Source organism: Neoarius graeffei, chromosome 20 (genome assembly GCF_027579695.1).
Source record: "Neoarius graeffei isolate fNeoGra1 chromosome 20, fNeoGra1.pri, whole genome shotgun sequence".
NCBI classification, from domain to species: domain Eukaryota; kingdom Metazoa; phylum Chordata; class Actinopteri; order Siluriformes; family Ariidae; genus Neoarius; species Neoarius graeffei.
In genome coordinates this window covers 8,207,832-8,229,982 of record NC_083588.1, presented here as the reverse complement: position 1 = coordinate 8,229,982, position 22,151 = coordinate 8,207,832, and the positions used below count along the sequence as shown (strand labels likewise).

Genomic DNA, 22,151 nt, shown 5'->3' with positions numbered 1-22,151 from the left:
ATCAACCTCTTCATTATTTGGGAGTTGGTCTTTTTCTGTCCTGGTCACTTCAGAAGATATAAGGAAAATGATTTTCCCCCAAATATTAAATATTCTGTCTGAGGAAAGAATGAAACACTTGTAAACATGCTGAAAATAACCATCAACAGGGTGGAGTTATGAAGTGTTACTGAGTTACTCTTCCCTCTCTGAAGTTGATGATGTTCCTGTAACTGGAAGAGGTTGCGCTGCGCTACACTGCCAGCAGCCAGCAGAGGGGGCAGCGGTGCTCAGTGAGAGTAGCCAAGCTGGAGAACTCAGTTACCCAGAATTCTCCGATTAACCTGAACTGCTTGCACCTGCCAGGAAGGTTACTTCAGGCCAACACTGGAGGCACTGCTTTATCACCTCTTTGTGGAGGGGAGACTGGTATGGTGTGTCAGGGCTTTGCTAAGAGCAAACTGGAAATACTGTAAAAATGAGACTAGGAGTAAAGAAATGTAAAAGAAACAAAAGAAAACAGATAGAAAGTGTTAGAAAGAAGATACTAGATTGACTTAAAGCATGACTAGAAAGCAACTGAAGCATTTTCCAAAGTGCACAAAATACACTCAAGCTCTTCCTGAGACCTTCATCCTACTATATCCAGTGCCTATAAAAATTCATCATTCGCTGGAGAAATCTTTACTTTTTGTCACCTTACAGCCTGAAAATGAACCTAAATTCAGTTTAAATTTTTGAGCTGTATGTACACATAACCCTCATCATCAAAGTTAAAATAGAGTTTTAAAATATTCTGGACACGTATTCAAAATTCAGTAGTGAAATTCCTGGTGTAGTCCAGTGATCAGCCCTTTGGAGTGTTTCATGATAAACTTGCTCCAGTGCAACCCATCAACTTGGAGATCAAAGCCTAGGCTAATTACCCCAACTGACATCAATTGGTTTTGAGGATTTCGGTCTAAAACCAGCTCTTTCTTGAAGACTCAACTGCAAGTAGTGTATGGTCCTGCAAAGAATTCACCTGTGAGTAGCAATTTAGACTCACAACATTTGCCCAAAACGTGTTATCAGTTCAGGGATGTTTGGAATGGAATAAGCTACCCATCAATATCAGAGAGTGTCCATCTTTTGGGGCTTTTAAAGTACAACTTACAGATTGCATCTTAGACAAACAAACCTGTGAGCATCTGGAATTATGTTCAGTCTGGGATCTCCCTTGTGCATGTAACTGGATGTTGCACACACGGGAGTTTATTCATCTGTTTATATAACCGATATCTGTGCAGTCATGTATACACGTGTGTGTACATGATTGTACATTGTACACATTTATATGGTTTTGGCTTTTTTATTTATTGGTCTATTGTGATTTTGTGATGTTTTTTTATGAACTTGTATTGTTAAGCATTTTATGTTTCTTGTTTGGGGACTACAGATGGAATTTAGCATTTTTGCTAATTCTGGTGTATTGACAGTTCATATCTCATGTATGCAGTGTTCATTTAATATGCATTGCCCCATCTAAATCAAGAAATAAATGAAAAAATAGTTGGGAAAGTACTTTCAAAAGACCTCTGGGATAAAGTTGTAGGAAGGTACAAGATAAGAGAAAGCGAGGAAAATGTACTGAAGGCTTTAACTATCCCTCTGTGTTGGGTTCAGAGCATCATTAAGAAGTAGAAAGTGTGACACCACCAACACCTTGTCTAGATCAGGTTGTCTATTGAAACTGGCTGACTGAGTCAGGAGGCTATTGATCAAAGAAGATATCAAGAGGCCAACTGCAACTTTGAAAAAGGTACAAGACTTTATGTCTGGGACTGCTCAGACTGTACATGTTCCAACAATCTCACAAGCTTGGCAAAAAGCTGGCCTGTTTGGCAGGGTGTCAAGAAAGAAGCTTTTTTTTCTGAAAAAAGTGCCACACTTTTGTTTGCGTGACGCAGAGATGCACCTCAAAGATTCTGATGTGATGTAGCAAAAGGTGCTATGGTTAGATGAGGCCAAAATTGACCTTCTTGGATGAAAATCCAAGTGCTTTATTTGGCAAAAAAAAAAACACAGCCCACCATGTGTGTGGGGGGGGGGACTACTGTGATGCATGGTGGGGGCAAAGTTATGTTGTGGGGGTGCATTCTCTTTAGTGGGGACAGAGCAATTGATGAGGATTGAAGAGAAAATGGATGCTGTCAAGTACAAGCAAGTTCTTGAGGAAAAGCTGTGCCCCTCTGCAAGACAGCGAGTGGGCAGGTCCGTTCATTATCTCACAAGACAATGATCCAAACTATGAACAGTTGGTTCCTTCCTTTATCCAAACACAAGACTGAAAATATATTCAGATCAAATCTGTTTATTCATATTTGTTCATTTGTTCCTTTTCAGAAGCTGGGATCTTTGGGTTGACACAGTTTTATGAATGAAAATGTTTGAAGAAAAGCTGTTCTGTTAAAAGCCTGCCAATAATAAACATGAAATGCCAAACACAAACTGCATGCAAATCCACCCCCCCGACAGATATAAATCCACTGCAAGTCCACAGCAGCCTCTGTGTTTGTTCAAGTACAGCAGACGAATCATGAGCTGGTCTCTTCTTCTTCTGATATCCTCTGTATCCTGTAAGTAAACGCATCTCTCCACAACTTACTCACCTTTTTTATACGCTCCATATTTCAGTCTGAATTGAAGAAATTAAGTGTATTTAATTGTTTCTGTATGTGTTACTGTTCTCCTCTTCTCAGATGTGCATGGCATCAGTCTGACCTCATCTCCTGCTGAGGTTAAACCTCCCGGAGCCTCAGTGAAGTTGTCCTGTCAGGTTTCTGGCTATGCCCTCACGAGCTATGGCACAGGCTGGATCAGACAGCCTCCAGGAAAAGGCTTGGAGTGGACTGGGATCATATGGAGTGGTGGAAGCATAGACTCTGGAGCTTCCTTTAAAACTCGCTTCAGCATCTCCAGAGACACAAGCAACAATGTGCTTTACTTGGATATCAGCAGTCTGGTGCCAGAAGACACGGCTGTTTATTACTGTGCACGAGACTCACACTGACACAACAGACTCAAGAGCTGTACAAAAACTGACACAAGCACATCCTCATGAGCTGTAAATATTCCCTCAGCAGGAAATTGAACCCCAGAGCCATTTATTATAAACATCATGAACATTCTGCTTTTCATTTTGCTTCAAGTCCTCTGAGAGGCGCTCTTTCTCTGCTTTGACAACATCTGCCCAACATGTTGAGGTTAAAATGACTGAGAGATTAAAATGACTGAGAGAGGACTGATGTCCAACAATGTGGCTGGAATAATGTTTCATTTTGAAAAAAAGAAATAGTTGTAAGAAAAGTTGAAACTTGAGGTGTGCATCAGGAGGGGTATCAGCTCTAATAAAGTCACAGGAGCATGTGGTCAGATATGAAGCTTGTGGGAGCCACAAAAGACCAGAAACATGAACATGGCACTGTAGTGGGAGCTCATGTGATGCTGCGTGACACGTTTTCTGCTTCATCCTTGTTCACGTCACTGTGGTTTCAAGAACGAATGTGTTTATATTGTGGGGAAAAGAACCAACAGAGTTTGCGAGAAAATATTGCAAAGAAAAATAAATGCAGAAGTGGGCAGGATAGGAGTTTATGTCCTCAAACACAGATAATAATTATCGCCCAAAATGTAGTACCTAAAACATATTGTGAGTTTCTCTATATGTATAATTCCCTCTGTTATTGATTTATAAATAATGGAAGTTTGTAAAGAGCTTTCTGTCCTGGAAAAGATTAGTTCCATTAAAACGCCACACATTCTCCATAAGATAAATCTCCTGTTCCTGATTTAAATAAATTTTAAATCCGTTCTCCTTCCATCATCAGCAGATAAGCAAATACAAGCATCAGGGCTGGATATCACTCTATTTATGTGCTGTGATGATCTCTGTTAAACTTTGGAGAACGGAGAAGACCACAGTACAAACAACACACACCATGTTCTCTCCATCTCTACTGCTCCTGCTGGCAGCTGCTTCCTGTGAGTGCTTTATCAAATTCATTCATTTACTGCAATAAAAGTAAATGTGCAGCGTATATTGTGTGAGATCTCACTATGTGTTTTCCTCCACAGATGTGCATGGTGAGGAACTGACTCAGCCTGCTTCCATGACAGTCCAGCCAGGCCAGAGTCTCTCCATCCACTGCAAGGTTTCATACTCAGTTACGAGCTATAGTTCAGCTTGGATCCGACAACCTGCAGGAAAAACTCTGGAGTGGATTGGAATCATCTATTATGGTGGTGGTACAGCTTGAGAAACTGAAAAACAAGTTCAGCATCTCCAGAGACACTGCTACTAATACAATAACAATTCGAGGACAGAATCTGCAGACTGAAGACACAGCTGTGTATTACTGCGCTCGTGAACCACAGTGAGACAAATCAACAACATCCCTGTACAAAAACACCCAGAACTTAAAAAGAATGTATCAGCAAAAACAATACTCTCCCAGTACAGTGTTTCATGTTGAAACCTTTCTGTTTCTCAGACGTGTTGGAGAACCCCGACTGGACTCTGAGTATGATTTCAGTTTTGCTCAAATAAAGCAACAGTGAATTGATGTGTTTGTGTCCTGCCACACATTAAGACACATTACAGTGGTGTGCTGTTTTCAGAAAATAATCAACATTGTTTTGATGTGATGCAAACTGACATGAAGAGGAGTTACTTTTCAAACTGTTCAAAGTTGATTTCCAGTAACAGCACGTCCTCAAGTCTTTTATTCACCAATGCGTTTTCAATATTATGTGAAAAGTTACTCTCAGTGAGGTTTATCAAGGAGGCTTTTTTTTATTATTATTGCTTCAGACTCACAGTGACACAGAACATTGGATTCCCCCTCCAAAAGCTTTTGGACACATCAGAGACGTCCTTTCAATGCAACTAATAAACCATCTCAGTCACACTTTTTTCCTTTCTTCCACTGTAATCAAGTTTTGAAAGTTTGTGTCATTTTTAATAACAGTTTATTTTTGATAACAATAATGTTCTCACTTATGTTATCGCAGCTATAAACAGTCATTCTCACACTAATCTCTGTTGCCTCTCCCTTGAATACTGAGAAATCACGGTGCTAGAAAACATCCTGATCGTTACAGAGTGCTGACACTGGAGAATCTGTAAATGTTCTATCAGTTGGATCAGGTGTGTTTGGAGGAGGGAAAACTCCAAACTGTGCAAGACAAAACCTCATTTGTAAAATCTGCATGTCAGTCTCAGTCTCCTCCTTTTTTTTCATCAAGTCAGGAACTGAGGCGTAATAAAAATCTCTGTGAGCTGTGGAGATTCAAGAGCAGTCACCGTACAGCTGCCAGTCCAAACACCATGAGCTCCATCTCTCTTCTGCTGTTTCTGGCAGCTGCGTCCTGTAAGTGCAGTTCTCACTCACTGAAATGACTTTCTGTTTCATTGTGCATCTCTTATGGATCTGAAAAAGCATTGATTGTGTTCAAAATAAAGCCTTTTCTTCTGTTGATCTTTACAGGTATGAATTCGGTTGAATTTACTCAGTCTGATAATATAGTTGTATGACCTGGAGAGGCGTTTACCATCTCCTATCAATTCTCTGGGTTTTCAATCTCCAGCTACTGTCCTCACTGGATTCGACAAACACCATCCAAGACTCTGGAATGGACTGGATATGTGTGTAGCAGCAGCTCTTTTGTAAAAGAGTCCCTCAAGAGCAAAATCAGTTTCTCTGCAGACGTCTCCAGCAGCACAGTGTTTTTAAAGGGGCAACATTTTGAGACGCAGGACACAGCTGTGTATTACTGCACACGAGAGACACACTCATTCATGTTACTGGTACAGCTGGACAAAAACCAGGGTTGTGCTGTGCTGAGTTTACTTCAGGGTGTGTTTAGTCAAATCACTCCATGAACATTGGACAAAGACCTGAGTGAACATTTAGAAATCATCTTTTCGACCTTTATGTGGTCGCTTGACTGAACAGAAAAATAAATACATCTATAAAACCTCTGAAATACTGTATATTTGAGCACATACAGTCCCAGTCCTGCACAAGTGAGAGCTAAATAACATGCGACTGAACTCAAAGACATTCAACCAAATTTAAGTTAAAGCAATTTGTGATAATTGAATAAGTGTGTGTTGGACTGGGAAAACACTTCCCATGAGCAGATTTGGACATTGTCTCACATACAGTAGATATTTCTGATAACTCCTGACTTTCTTTTCCTGAACTGTTTCTCTTTTGCATGGACCTCAACCACAAGTAAAGTTCTCACAGTTCAAGATTTCATTCTGACTGTGGTGCAGGAACATCACAGACATTTTGATATCTGATTACAAACTGAACTGTTTTGACTCATGTCCATTTCACTGTGGCATGTAATGATCCAACATTGTGATGAATGTGTGACATTCACTGTGTGAGGAACAGACGCGCAGCTTGTGAACAGGCAAGGCAGGCAACTGCTTGGGGCCCCCTGGCCCAGGGCCCCTCCTGAGAGTCTGGGCTCGAGGGCTTATTTATTTTGTTTTTTATTGTTTTTATTGTTCTTTGCCATTGTATTTTCACATTTGGAATTTAAAAAACTTTGGTTTCATATATTTTTCATTGGTGTCAGATTATTTATAACATATTGGTGATGAACACTGGTCAGAAGGGCCCCCTGGAAATTTTTGCTTGGGGCCACAACAGACTCCAGAATCACCTCTGGTGAGGAAATTACACTCACTGACTGTTGTTCCCATCTCAGATCTTGGCCAGACCACTCCACATATTTGTGAGGTTCATTCTGATTGAAAACTGGACATAAACCTTTTCTGGAAATTTGTCACAACCTACATACAGTATATACTGAAATATCCAATGATTACAGACAAGTTGAAAGCATAAAAAAATGATGGCTTTAAAAAAAAAGGTCGATTTGGACCAACATTTGGCCAGAAGTGCAAATTATTTTTATGTTTTCCATAATCAATCAAATCTACACAATCTTTCTCCTTAGTTAGTTTTTTTTTTTTCTTTTTTATCAGACATCTAATTTTTGGGTTTGTTTACCTGACATGTTTCGACGTACAACTTCCGTCTTCCTCAGAGTGTCACCGGATGTTAATTGGTGACGCATCTTTTATCAGCTGCTGTTTCTGAAGGCGTGGCCTTCCTGTCTGGTTTGACAGGTCGGTCACGCCTTATACTGTCTGTTCGTCCCCTGCAAGATGTGACTCCAGGTATGGGAGAGCATGTATGCTCCCTCATCCCGGTTGATGGTCCTCGGGCTTCGCTTACGGATCTCTATGGCCTCCCTGATCCAGCGCTGATGTTTATTATCTTCTGTGCGGATGACTCTGGCATTCCCCCAGTCCATAATGTGGTTTTCCCTTTTACAGTGATCTGTTATAGCTGACTTATAATTTTCCTGTTGTGCCTTTTCTTTTATTGTTCGGGTTTGTCTTGTAGCTGTCTCCTTTTCGCACTCTTTCTTATGTTCATGTTTTCTTGTGTTGAAACTCCTTCCTGTCTCCCCAATATAAGTTTTATTGCATAATTTACATGGAATCTCATATATGGTGTTGCATCTGTTGTCCGGATGTATTCTGTCTTTGGGATGCACCAGGATCTGACGGAGTGTTGTGTGTGGTTTGACAGGTGTGTTAACATTGTGTTTCCTCATTACTCTTTGAATGCGTTCAGTTATTCCCCTGATGTATGGTAATGTAACTACTCCCCTGTGTTCTTGTTTGTTAGTTTGTTTTTTCTCTTTCTTCTGTGTTTTGTTGTTCTTAACCTGTTCCGCCCCTTTGGATATTGCCCATTGTGGATATTGACATGCCTTCAGTGCGTGTTGTATATGTTGTTCCTCCTGTTCTTTGTCCTGTGGATCTGTAATTATTGCTGTGCGTTCATGTAATGTTCTAACTACGGATATTTTGTGCATTATGGGGTGTTCGGAAGTCCAGTTTAAATATTGGTCAGTATGTGTGGGTTTTCTGTGTACTTTTATTTTGATGTCCCCATCTTCTGTGTGTTGTATTTTTAAATCCAAAAATGCTATTGACTGCTCCGTTTCTTCTTCATGTGTGAATTTTATATTGCCGGTATTGTCTATGGTGTTGAGATGGTCGGTGAGTTGTTGAGTGTGTCCCCTCTTTACTTTTTCCAATATGTCGTCCACATACCGTTTCCAGAGTGTTGGTCTGTATTCCGCTGGTATTGTAGTGAGTGCTTTCTGCTCCAGATCCTCCATGAAAAAGCCGCACATGATGGCTGATAGTGGGTCTCCCATGGCAAAACCTTCCTTCTGTCTGTAGATTGTATTCCTGAACTGAAAGTATGTGGATGTGGCGATGAATTGAAGGAGCTGAGTGATGTCTTGTACGGTGAGGTTTGTGCGTTTCCTGAGCGTCCTGTCTGTTTTTAATTTGTCTTGTACTATCTGTATGGTGGCTTCCGTGGGTGTTCTGGTGAAAAGAGATATGACATCATGTGAAATGAAAACTTCATCTTGCTGCATTTTGATGTTTTTTAGTTCTTCTGCCAGATGTTTTGAGTTTTTGCAGTGTTGGTCTGTGAGTCCTAGTAATGGTTTAATTATTTCGGTGAGTGCTTTTAATAAGTTGTATGTGACTGAACCAATGCTATCTACTATGGGGCGTAATGGTGTTCCTGGTTTGTGTATTTTTGGTGTACCGTAAATCCTGGGGATGACATTGGCTGTGGGTACTAAATGATTGTAATCCTGCTTATCTATTTTATTTTCATCGAGTAGTGGTTTTAGTAGTGCTTTAAGTTTCTTTTTCTTGTCTTCTGTTGGGTCTTTTTTTAATATTTCAAATGCGTTGTCGCTGAGTAATTCATTCATTTTTCGTTCATATTCATCAGTGTCCATAATCACTGTTGTTCTGCCTTTATCTACTGGGAGGATTGTGATATCTTTATTTTTAGCTAATGTTCTCATGGCTTTGGCTTCCTGTTTTGTGATGTTACTGGGTGGTGGTTTGGCCGTTTTCAAAATACCAGCTATTGCGTTTCTTAGTGCTGCTTTTTGTCCGTGATCCTGTATTTTCTCACATGCTAATTCAGTTGCCAGAATGAATTCGTCGTGTGGTATATGGTTCGGTGTGACAGCGTAGTTGAGTCCTTTTGCTAGTATACTGCGTTCTGCTTGTGAGAGTTTGTACCTTGATATGTTATGAATCCATTTGTCGTTGATGTGTGCGTGCTCCGGTTCTGCCTTCTTTTTCTGTGCGATGAGTTTGTCCAGTTTTCGTATTTGTCGGGTTTTTGTCTCTGTGAATTCCTGTTCGTGTATGTCTGCCAAGTGTCCGTGTATTGCCATTTCCATTTCCTTGTTTTGGGGAAACCGGCGTTTGAAAGTTTCCGTCTCTCTGTGTAGTTCGCTGTTGATATTATTTAGTTTATCCGTTGTGCACCGTATCCGTTCTTTTACCAGAGTCATCCGCACTTTCCTGATCATCTTTTCCGCGTTTCTGGTTGGAATCGGGTTCTTGATGTTCAGGCTGGCCGGTACGACTTCCTCATCCCGGCAGCGCAGATTGAATCTCAGGTGATTCCTGTAGCGTGCCCGTTTCCGTGTCAATCGCTCTAGGCGGCGAAACTCCTTGATGCTTTCGTCTCCGTAACTAATTCTTAATCTTTCGATTACGTTCATTATGTCTTATATTAAATATAGTTAGTTTTTTTTTTCTTTTTTATCAGACATCTAATTTTTGGGTTTGTTTACCTGACATGTTTCGACGTACAACTTCCGTCTTCCTCAGAGTGTCACCGGATGTTAATTGGTGACGCATCTTTTATCAGCTGCTGTTTCTGAAGGCGTGGCCTTCCTGTCTGGTTTGACAGCACAAATACAACACACAGAAGATGGGGACATCAAAATAAAAGTACACAGAAAACCCACACATACCGACCAATATTTAAACTGGACTTCCGAACACCCCATAATGCACAAAATATCCGTAGTTAGAACATTACATGAACGCACAGCAATAATTACAGATCCACAGGACAAAGAACAGGAGGAACAACATATACAACACGCACTGAAGGCATGTCAATATCCACAATGGGCAATATCCAAAGGGGCGGAACAGGTTAAGAACAACAAAACACAGAAGAAAGAGAAAAAACAAACTAACAAACAAGAACACAGGGGAGTAGTTACATTACCATACATCAGGGGAATAACTGAACGCATTCAAAGAGTAATGAGGAAACACAATGTTAACACACCTGTCAAACCACACACAACACTCCGTCAGATCCTGGTGCATCCCAAAGACAGAATACATCCGGACAACAGATGCAACACCATATATGAGATTCCATGTAAATTATGCAATAAAACTTATATTGGGGAGACAGGAAGGAGTTTCAACACAAGAAAACATGAACATAAGAAAGAGTGCGAAAAGGAGACAGCTACAAGACAAACCCGAACAATAAAAGAAAAGGCACAACAGGAAAATTATAAGTCAGCTATAACAGATCACTGTAAAAGGGAAAACCACATTATGGACTGGGGGAATGCCAGAGTCATCCGCACAGAAGATAATAAACATCAGCGCTGGATCAGGGAGGCCATAGAGATCCGTAAGCGAAGCCCGAGGACCATCAACCGGGATGAGGGAGCATACATGCTCTCCCATACCCGGAGTCACATCTTGCAGGGGACGAACAGACAGTATAAGGCGTGACCGACCTGTCAAACCAGACAGGAAGGCCACGCCTTCAGAAACAGCAGCTGATAAAAGATGCGTCACCAATTAACATCCGGTGACACTCTGAGGAAGACGGAAGTTGTACGTCGAAACATGTCAGGTAAACAAACCCAAAAATTAGATGTCTGATAAAAAAGAAAAAAAAAACTAACTATATTTAATATAAGACATAATGAACGTAATCGAGAGGGAAAAAAATCTTTCTCCTTGTCCTGGATTTCTTCATCCTCAACAGAAATTTAAAATATTATTTCATGATGCTTTATGGCCTGTGAGGGGCGCTCTTTCTCTATTTACACAATATCCACCCACCCAATATTTATTGCACCATTTCAGGTTCAACAGACTGAAACGGTGCAATAAATATCAGCACATGTCTTCCAAAGTCACCATCTCGATCTGCAATGTTAATCAGAAGCTGACAAGAGGCCTGACAAGAGGCCTGGATAGGAATTATCCCTGTTCTGTGCAAACACAAGAGATATCCACTGTATGTCATTAAAATTATATTTTACATTTTACAGATTGGGGGCGGCATGGTGGTGTAGTGGTTAGTACTGTCGCCTCACAGCAAGAAGGTCCGGGTTCGAGCCCTGTGGCCGGCAAGGGCCTTTCTGGGCGGAGTTTTCATGTTCTCCCTGTGTCCGCATGGGTTTCCTCCGGGTGCTCCGTTTTCCCTCACAGTCCAAAGACATGCAGGTTAGGTTAACTGGTGACTCTAAATTGACCGTAGGTGTGAATGTGAGTGTGAATGGTTGTCTGTGTCTGTGTCAGGCCTGTGATTACCTGGCGACTTGTCCAGGGTGTACCCTGCCTTTCGCCCGTAGTCAGCTGGGATAGGCTCCAGCTTGCCTGCGACTCTGTAGAATAGGATAAAGCGGCTAGAGATAACGAGATGAGATGAGATTGGGGGCGGCATGGTGGTGTAGTGGTTAGCACTGTCGCCTCACAGCAAGAAGGTCCAGGTTCGAGCCCCGTGTCCGGCAAGGGCCTTTTTGTGTGGAGTTTGCATGTTCTCCCCGTGTCCGCATAGGTTTCCTCCGGGTGCTCCGGTTTCCCTCACAGTCCAAAGACATGTAGGTTAGGTTAACTGGTGACTCTAAATTGACCGTAGGTGTGAATATTTGTCTGTGTCTATGTGTCAGCCCTGTGATGACCTGGCGACTTGTCCAGGGTGTACCCCGCCTTTCGCCCGTAGTCAGCTGGGATAGGCTCCAGCTTGCCTGCGACCCTGTAGAACAGGATAAAGCGGATAGAGATAATGAGATGAGATGGAACAGGTGGAGCAGTGAACCTTTAAATTTGATAGTGTAAAAGCAAACATTTTCTTCTTTCACAGGAAACAACTGTTTTTCATCATCAGACACTGAATCATCCACATCGAGCTCCATGTTTCTCTTTTGTCTGAGGAGTGTATACTGTATTCTTCTCGAAATTCCTCTGTAATCATGAGACTGTGAATATTGCATCTACTGATATCTCTTTATTTAGCTCTCTGTCTAAGATAAGGAGTGTCTCCATGCAAATGTCCTTCCCTGTTATATATTTAAGCAGTGAAGACCAAGAGCTTTTACTTCTGCTTCAACACACACCATGATCTCTACATACCTCCTGCTGCTGCTGCTGGCAGCCGTCCACTGTAAGTGTTTTTACATTTGACAGTTAATACAGTTTGTTTTATTGCTTTTCCACCATGAAAATAACTTTTCTTTCCCAGGTGTTCACTGTGTTGAGCTGATCCAGACTGGATCCACAGTATTAACCCCTGGTCAGTCACTGACTCTGACCTGTAAAGTGTCTGGATATTCATTAACTGGTTGCAGCTACTGGACACACTGGATCCGACAACCTGCAGGAAAAACTCTGGAGTGGATCGGACAGATTTGTGGGAGCGGTAGCACTTACTACAGTGAGAAACTGAAAAGCAGGTTTCAGGTTTCCATTGACTCGTCCAGCAGCACAGTAACATTAACAGGGCAGAACATGCAGACTGAAGACACAGCTGTGTATTACTGCGCTCGTGAACCACAGTGAGATGGATAAATGAAAACCCTGTACAAAAACATCCTGTACAAAGTCCTACTAGAACTTCTGAATGAAAAAAAGTGTCCATTATCACAATCTGATCTCAAGGACAACACTTTTCCACTCAACTTAAGAAACATAAATCACACAAATGACACCTAATAGGTTCAGTTCAGTTATTTTTATGATGAGTTTGCAGCGTCGATTTTAAGCAGTTTTACAACAAAACCATCATCTCAAACATTGCTGAACTTTCTTCAGACACAATCAAAGGATCTTGACCAATTTGATTTTATGATTTATGGGGTAATGTTACCAAATTCAATTTGCTTATTGTTCTATAAAAGCTCATCCTGTTGTGTCTTACACCACAGCCGTGTGCTCACAGTTACAATGCTTTATTGATTAAAGAATGACACATCATACACTTTATCCATTTATAATTACATTTAATTGTTGTGAAGCTTTCAAAAGATAAGTTTCTGTGATTAGTTCCTTACTGCCTGATATAAACAGCCATTCTGTAAATGCAAACTTCTCTATGGTGAACACTTTCCAGGTGCAGAAAACTTATTCACACTTTTTTCCTCTGAATGTTACAAAAATGTCGACACTGGAGACTCCTTTCATAAATGATCCATAAACAATGCTTGACAGAAAATGTTCCTGTGTCTACAAACACACACGGATTTAAAATCCATTTCATCCACATCATTTTAAACACACAGTCATCATATAAACAATTTAATGGAGAATTTAGTCCAGAATATTGAATAAAGACTTGGAATAACTGTTGAGTCTGTGGAATAATCCAGCATGTTTCCAGCAGTGTGTTGTGTTTAACACACAGTCTGTACTCGGAGTTTTCAGGGAAATTTCTGAAACTGCTGAAGGAGGCAGCAGAGCTCAATAAATAAAGTGAATCTACACACTGCCTTCTCATGTGACTCATTCAGCAGCCTGTGGTTTTGGGTTTAATCCTCCACAGTGGTCATGGATGCTCCCTCTTCAACATGATTTCCAAGTGAAGTTGTTGTAAAGTGGCTGCTGCTGTTTGAGATGGAAGCTGCAGGAACACTACAGGTCCATGGTTAATTTCCTGAATTTATAAACACTGAGTCTGTTCAGCAGCACAGAATCTGACGAGAGAGAAAAGGAAATGGACCGGTTTTGTCCAGCATCACGACTCCAAACTGCTGGAATTAAAATAATCTGTAGAAAGCAGCAACTCGCTTGTTCAGAAGAAGGATTCATGAAAGGATAAAATCTATTCGTTGAAGGGTGTTGATGCAAATTTATACTGTGATAAAAATCAGCCTCTTGCTCACCCAAAGCTCACATCACAAAACTGAATCAAAGAGCTTGATGGTGGGGCTGAGGGTCACTCGGTACTGCATCTTTGTTCTCATGTTAACACAAGGTACCTGAGACTTCTTTATATGTCTCACTGAGAAGATCTTCACTCTGCTGATGATTATCTTTAAGAAACCTCCCTTCTGTATTTCTACCTCTTCATTCCAAATAATGTATTCAGATCTCTCCATCATGACTCCTCACACAAAACTTCACCATATCAACAATAAAACACTTTTTTTTTTAAAAAAATCCATTCATGTGGAGCATCTATGACATAAGTCTCTGTGTCAATCATATACTGTAGAAACAATGCAGCTGGAACTACTCTCAGAATTGCTGAGAAAAGGACAATCTTGAGGTGTGCATCAGGAGGAGAATCAGCTCTAATAAAGTCACAGGAGCATGTGGTCAGATATGAAGCTTGTGGAAGCCACAAATCACACAAACAGTCGATTAATAGTCGACAGGCTCATATCTAATATCTATCAAATGCTTGCCAGTTAAACTGTTAATGGTGAGTAATGCAGTGTATCATGAGGTCTCATCCATGGCATTATCAGAATAATGTGGAGTAAATTATTACAACAAAACACTAAAAGTGCAGTTCTGTTGTCTGTCCTTTTGTGTAATTTGTATTTGATCAAAAACTATGTCATTAGTCCACCGACTTTTAGTTTCTCCTCCAAAGGCATTCTGGGGAAAAAGGAAGGTCAAGTAAATCATCCATAGATCTATTCTCTGACATCAATAAGCTATTGAACAGCCAGACAAAAATAACGCAGCCGTTTCTAACAAGTAGAGGTGCACATTATTTTCCTTTTTTGACAAACATTCAAATTTCGAAAGTTTCCTCCACCTTTAGTCTTGTAGTGTCTCCTGTATATTTATCCTGCAGCCACATTAGAAATGTCTGAACATGATGATGTTTTTCTTTCAGCTTTAAGGCCTGTGAGGGGCGCTCTTTCTCTATTCACACAACATCTACCCACCATGCTGAGCTTCAAAGGACTGAGAGAGTGGAATAAATATGAAAACATGTTCTCCTGGGATTTACATTAAAGTCATGAGCTCAACACTAAAAAGGACGCTGTGAAATGTTCAGTCATTGGCTGGCAGGAAGTAGCGAGTCAATGACTGTAGTACGTTTCACAGGATGTTTACTGCTTCCTGTGAATGTCATTGCAGTTACTATAAAATACTGGAATTTTTCTTCCAGTCAGAATCACAGGACTGTAATTATCACAATAATTGGAGCTGTATGTTTTTTTTAATCATGGCAAATGATTGTAACAGGTATTCGGGTGTTAATTTTAATTTCTAAATGAATAACTAAAATCATTACAGACTGTAAAACACAGTTTTTGTCACAAAAAAAGTCCTTGATTCTCACTTCATTCAACTTTCAACCATTTTAATTTGAAAACACAAAGGCACCAAAAAGATTCTGGTTTGTATTTTTCATTTTGGAAACATTTGTTTTTCGAATCAACAATCTTCACTCAAAAGCTTCACATTGCCATTTACCTTAAAAATGAATTTGAAAATGAAAAACAGCGAAAAATGCAGCAAATTGTGTCTTCTTGTTTTAAAATTGAAAGTTGAAAAATGATGACTGCATCAGGGAGGAAAGAAATCCTTCCCAATCTGATGTTCCTGAGCTGCTCTGAGTCATCAATTGTCCTGGAACACAAACTCAGTCTGTGTTGTGCCAAGAGTCAGAATCAGTTTGGGGATTTGTGCTCATGCATGAAACGTCACAACCCTCACCTCCTCTTGACTTTCAATATACATTTATCAACACTTTGCTTGAGAAGAGTTCCACATGGACTCATGCTTTAACAGGAACCTTCAGATTTCAGAACCTGACAACTGTTTGTGTGTGTCTCTTTTGTGTCTTTCTCCAGACTCGTAATAAATGATCAACAGGAAAAAGGACAGACTTGGTGGAGGCTGAACCTCATCTGTCCCAAATAGCAAATTTTGTTTGAATCAGAGATGCCAAACAGTCTGCCTCCAGACCAACAAATTAACAGAGAATTAACAGATGAATTTGGACCCAAATTGAATTAAAATATTTGCGGGGGGAAACTCGTCTCTGTTTGTCCACTAGATGGGAATATAGAGCAGTATTTTTGCGGTTCTAATTTTAAAAGACTATAGACCCCTTCGCATGTTTGTAAACAAACTGACCATTGCCAGGATGCGCGCGCAGCCTGGACTCAGAAACAATGGCGCTGCCCATAGACCGGCATTATGAGCTGTCAGATTATGCCAAACAATTGTCGTTACAAGATCGAGAATGCTACATAAATAAGTTAACTCTAACAAGTGGACATCGCCTACCGGATCTGTATTTAATTAAAGAGTGGACGGACGATGTTAGTAAGTTCCCTGGTATACAATGTCCAGATATATACTCGTACCTTATTGACAAGACTTCAGTGTACACCCACGAAAAACTTCGTGCCTGCAAGTCTTTAGACGCATATGATTATGTTATGTGCGGGCATGTACAACTTAATTAACAATGGGACATTCATATTCATTTTGTTTTAATCAAATTATGCCAGTGATGTGATGGCAATGTGGCTTTAGCGACAACAGCAAATACCAACACTAAACAGCAATTTGCAGGAGGTAATGGCATGAAAGGAATGATAGTGTAAAGAGTGCAGCTAAGAGAAATCAGAGCTGCGTAAAAAGCGAGAGGCAGGGACCAGAAATGAAACTGAACGGGGCGGGAGCTAGGTAAGAGCAACATAAGTTGGCATTTAGAGTGAGGGCACACAATTTTACCTTTCCATCCTTGCTTTAAAATTGTGATTTTCGGCATACACAAATAATGATGGCACAAAATCTGGACTGCTTGAGTCAAGCGAAACCTCTCCTACAAACAAAATTGCATGCAAAGCTACGTTAACATGCTAACAATAATCATTACATTGTGTAACTATGACCCAGCTAATCAGACAAACGTTACCAAAGTATTTTGCTACATCAATAAACGAAGACTAGAAAGAATAAAAAAGAGAGATTTAATAAATAGCCTGATCTTGCCTGTGATGAAGTGGGCGCTGCAAACCCATGCATTTTTGATAGTGTTTTCATCCCAGTCTACACATTTGATGGCTTGTACAGTAGTCATAGACGTTGGCGATTTTTTTGGAATGGGTGAGATCCTCCTGGAATTCTGAACATTTTAACCCCATCACTGCTACGATTCTGACACCCGACAACACAACAACTAGGCATTTCTGAGTCTTTTTTGGGTCCAGGCTGCGCACGCAATTTCCGCTTACATATGAATGACATTTACTGCGAAGGGGTCTATAACAGCAGGTGCCTCGTGGTGTTGTGGTAAAAGTGATGTTTGTGAGACTAGAGGTTGCTGGTTGGAACCTGGATTGTTCTCACAGGGGGTTGACCAAATAAATGAATGGACTGAGTGGTAGGGGTTGATGGGAGGAGTACAAGAGCTCTATGGCTGAAAATGAAAAGGCTTAAAAATCAAGAAAAAAAGTGAGGTGAGGTTTTTGCAAAATATAGGGCATGCTGTGAAAAACCTAAGTCGAACCCCTCTCTTTGAGCACCATAACCCCATCTGTTTTTCTCTTCTGACCCTGGGGGAGCAGCTGCTCAGATATTACCCCCAGCCAACACCCTTTAACCAACTTGCACCTTCTTCCACTCTCTTCTCAACCTTTTCCACACATATCTTGGAGAACTGGCTGGGGTTTGAACCAGCAACCTCTCAACCCAGAGGTAAAGTTCATCTAACTGAGCCACATCATGTTTTTAAGTTCCCTTTTCAGTTGTGTATACCGGTACTTAAATCCTGTGCTAAATTGAGGCAAATATAAAACCAAAGCCTTCAAGCCCAGCAGACCATGATGTAAACCACTCCACCATGGAAGGGCAGGACACACAGTTGCTTATTGGGCTTTTGTCTTTTAGTTATCATTTTCATAGCTTTTTTTTTCCCTTTGGGTCAAAAGCCAGACTTGAAAAGAACTGTTTATTTTCAATCACCCTTTCTCACAAATTTGAGTCCACAACCACTGGAGTCAAGGGTGAGCTCAAGAAAGCCACCAACTCCCATATAGAATAGTTGCTGTTGTAGGGCCTTTGTCTTTGAAACCTGGAGGTCCACAACTCAAAAAAAAAAAAAACTTTTCAAGATGCAAAATGCCTGATGTCATGATTCTGGGTGGAGTTCATTCTTTTCAGAATGAGGAATGTGTCATGATCCATTACTTTCTAATTGTCTGTGCATGGACACCACAAAACCTTTTGGGGAAAGAACCGGAACTGAAATTTTAGAAACTTGAACAAAACCATCAGAGCAGTGGTCAACATTTTCTCATGTCTGTATCATCCAAATATCTACACTGGTTAAAACTTACCATCAGAAATCAACAACTGCCCCGAGGCTTCAATTACAGGGAAAATATCAAGGAAAAAAAACTTTCCTGTCCGAAAAAGAATACATTCTTTGGAACAAAACATTTACTTGATTCAAAACAGATACAAATACAGACATGGGAGTAAAATTAATTAATTAATTAATTAATTATCTTTCCAGTAATGTTCACAGGGCATGTGGCATCCAGACTGATCCCATCAAACAAGTTTCCCAAGTAGGAGGTATCTTTCTTTTCCACAGGCATGAGTGGACATTCAGTCATCTTCAGTACCTGCCTGATCAGGGTTGCAGTGGTTTCAATAAGATTTGCTGATATTTTGTAAAACAGAACTAAGTCAAAGATCATAGACAGATACAAGCAAAAATTATAATGACTTTATGAGTAGGGGGAAAACAAACAGTCTCGCAAATTACAGCCGAAAATAAAGTCTAGAGAAGTACCACTTGAACACCACTCCATCCCTGACAGGCGACAACAGAACAACAGTACAACAGGAATGTGCCACAAATCGCAATGTTTTGTTGAATGAATAATGACATCATATGTTTTATCTCTGAAGTTGATGAAGGTCCTGTAACTGGAAGAGGTCGCGCTACACTGCCGGCAGCCAGCAGAGGGGGCAGCGGTGCACAGTGAGAGCAGCCAAGCTGGAGAACTCAGTTACCCAGAACTCTCCAGTCTGATTAACCTGGACTTCCTGCACTTGCCAGGAAGGTTACTTAAGGCCAACACTGGAGGCAGTGCTTTGTCACCTCTTTTACCCCTTGTCCACCAAATCAGTTCCAGTGCTGGTGCTGGTTCACAACTCGTTCAACTTGCGAGCCAGCTGAGAACCAGCTTGCTTTTCCATAGCTCGCGGTCCTAAGGGAAGCCACGTCATTACATCGCTGTATACGTCAGTTACGTCGGTACGTTTGCATAAACCTTGGCGCGAATATCGAAGCAAAAACAACACGGAAGAAGCAGCAGCAGCAACAATAATAATAATAATAATGGCTGACTTCGCGTTTGTACAGCTGCTGCTTCTCATTGCTTAAAAATGGTGATCTTTCGCGGTCTTGTTATTGTTGTTGGTCTTAACAACTCTGCCCCCCCGCTGACGTAAGCGGTTCTTTCCTCTGGCCCAGCAGAGAGTTGGTGCTAGCCTGGAACCGGTTTTTCTGGCCCCAGAGCCAGTTCTTTGTCAGTGGAAACAGAAAACCCGGTTCCAAACTAAGCACTGGCCCCGAACCAGCCCTGGAACTGCTTTGGTGGAAAAGGGGCATTTGTGGACATGAGACTGGTATGGCATGTCAGGGATTTGCCATGAGTGAAGAGCAAACTGGAAAAGGGCAATTCCATGTAAATGTCAACCTCACCATGCAAAAATAAAGCAACATGTAATACATCAAAACCACTCCCAGAGATATCACCTAGGCCTGTATTTTACAGATGTGAATAAGTTGAACCAATTTGTAACCAATCTAATATGTCACTGTCAGTCTTTCTTTCTTATAATGTAAGACCCCGGTCACACCGCCCGAACTTTGCTGGAGCGTTCCTGGAGCGGTGAAAAAAATTCATCACCGCTCGTAACCGTTCACCACCGTTAACAAAAGTTGGCCCCCGTTAAAGCAACGCCGTATACGCTCGGCCACCGCTGATGTTTCTCGAGGGGCTCTGCTACCGCTCCGAAAGTTTTGAGCTGCACAAAATATTGCGAGCGGTGAGGAGGGAGCAATTTTCCGCCCCGGCAAAGTTCAGCCCCGCTCCACCAACGCCCAGTCAAAGTTTGGCACCGCTAGACGCAAGTTCGTGGACGCTTGGGTCCGCTAGGCCAACGCAGAAATCTTGAACGCTGGACCACCGCTGCTTTGCCAGCGTTGCCCGGGCGGCGATTAAACGTTGCACAAACTTCGGTGGAGCGGTTGTAAGCATTTTACGAGCGGACACGGGGTTGCTGGAACGGTGTCGGGCGTTGAAGCAGCTATCCATGGCGGCGATGAACTTTGGTTTGGCGTTGGTATAGAGGTGTCGGAGCGGGACCAGACTTTAGCTATAAATACGGGGAGAAATGGACCAGGAGCTCATTTGGAATCGAGCTGCCGTTGAGTTCAGACCTCATCTATATCGAATTTGCTCAAAGTTACAGTAAAACTGTATCACCAAGGATGCTGAGAGACTTGCTATGATTGGTGCACTAGTCCAGCAGCACAATCAGAACCTCCTCAGATTGCAACAAGCTGTTGACAGATTTTTTGATTTGATTTGATTTTATTCGATCATAATATAAAATGAAGTACAAAATACATTAAAATCAGGATTACACAAGAAAGCGCAAGCACTTATTTCCATTGTGGTCCCATTAAAACACGTAAAACAGCAATGGCAACGTTATGATTTGACTTAATATTGACTCACTGTACTATGTAAATGGTGAAAATAATAATAATAATAACAACCACAATAATAAAATAATAATAATAATAATAATAATAATAATAATAAATTGACTTAAATTGACTAGACTAGTAGACAATGAAAATGCATTGTATAGACTAGACTGGAATTTGATTATAAAATTTGATTTCAAAAAGTATGACTAGTACCTATGGCTAACAATTATAAAGTAAAATGTTGTATATATTAATAGTAAATATTAAATGATTTTTAAATAATGATAAAGATAATATAATAGCAAATAATAATAACATTAAGGAAAAGACAGCAAAAACATAATGAAAATAGAAATAATCTGACTGACAGCAAACAATAAACAAAAAATAAAGTAATATGAATGATAATAAAAAAGTATAAAGTAATATAAATAATAATATTAATAACAAACACTTTTATAGATAAAAATATGATAATAAGATCAACTAAACAACAGTGAAAAAAGGGGAAAAGCTATACAGACAACAGAACAGTAATAAGAATTTTAACTATAGAAAAAAAAGGAGAAGAGAGAGAAGAAGGAGAGACAGAGTTGTGTGGGTCAGACAGTGGATACTGAGAAAGCCTGAACATGGACTGTATGACAAGCTGATGGTGGAGCTTCTATCAAAAATCTATCAGAACTTGTATCAAAACGATCCGTTCCGCTCCGTAGTCACTAGCGGTATGCCGCTAAACCAACTTTATACCCCCGCCGAGCCAAAGCCCGCATGCGCAGAACGCCGCTATACCAACGCTCGCGTCACCGCTAAACCAACGCTAAAGCAACGCCGGCTTCAGCGGTGCACCGCTAAGCCAACGCCCGTGTTTTCGATTTTTTTCCCATTTTGTGCGCGGTGACGAGCGTTGTCGAAATTCGGCCCCCCCTCCCTACCGTTCAAGGAACGCTCTAGCAAAGTTCGGGCGGTGTGACCGGGGCCTAAAACCCAAGCTAAAATCAACTTTGATCATGTACAATTCTATATTATTGCCACAAGCCACAGAAATGTATGCTAAAATCCACAAAACAGCAAAACAATAGCCATCCTAAATATTATTTAAGAACTTTGATAGTTTTAGCTGATATTTAGAGAGTTTTTCAAAGGGTTATGGTGGTTAAATTGCTGATTTTCTAAACATATGCCATGTCTATTTCAGACGCGTCACATCCATAACGGAATTTCGTCACATCCATAACGCTG

At 40.8% G+C, this 22,151-nt stretch overlaps 1 protein-coding gene, 1 pseudogene and 1 gene segment (V, D, J or C); all 3 read left to right on the top strand.

Moving 5' to 3' along the window:
* Positions 1-22,151, top strand: part of LOC132869408 (uncharacterized) — a 106,012-nt gene that overhangs the window by 9,665 nt on the left and 74,196 nt on the right. Inside the window, 1 exon segment of the mRNA XM_060902728.1 lies at positions 9,508-9,524. Coding sequence (XP_060758711.1) covers positions 9,508-9,524 — 17 coding nt within the window.
* On the top strand, positions 2,543-3,031 carry LOC132868337 (Ig heavy chain V region 914-like). The segment is given in 2 exon segments: positions 2,543-2,597; positions 2,721-3,031. Coding segments are annotated over 2 exon segments (351 nt in total).
* LOC132868340 (Ig heavy chain V region 5A-like) lies at positions 3,960-4,398 on the top strand (annotated as a pseudogene).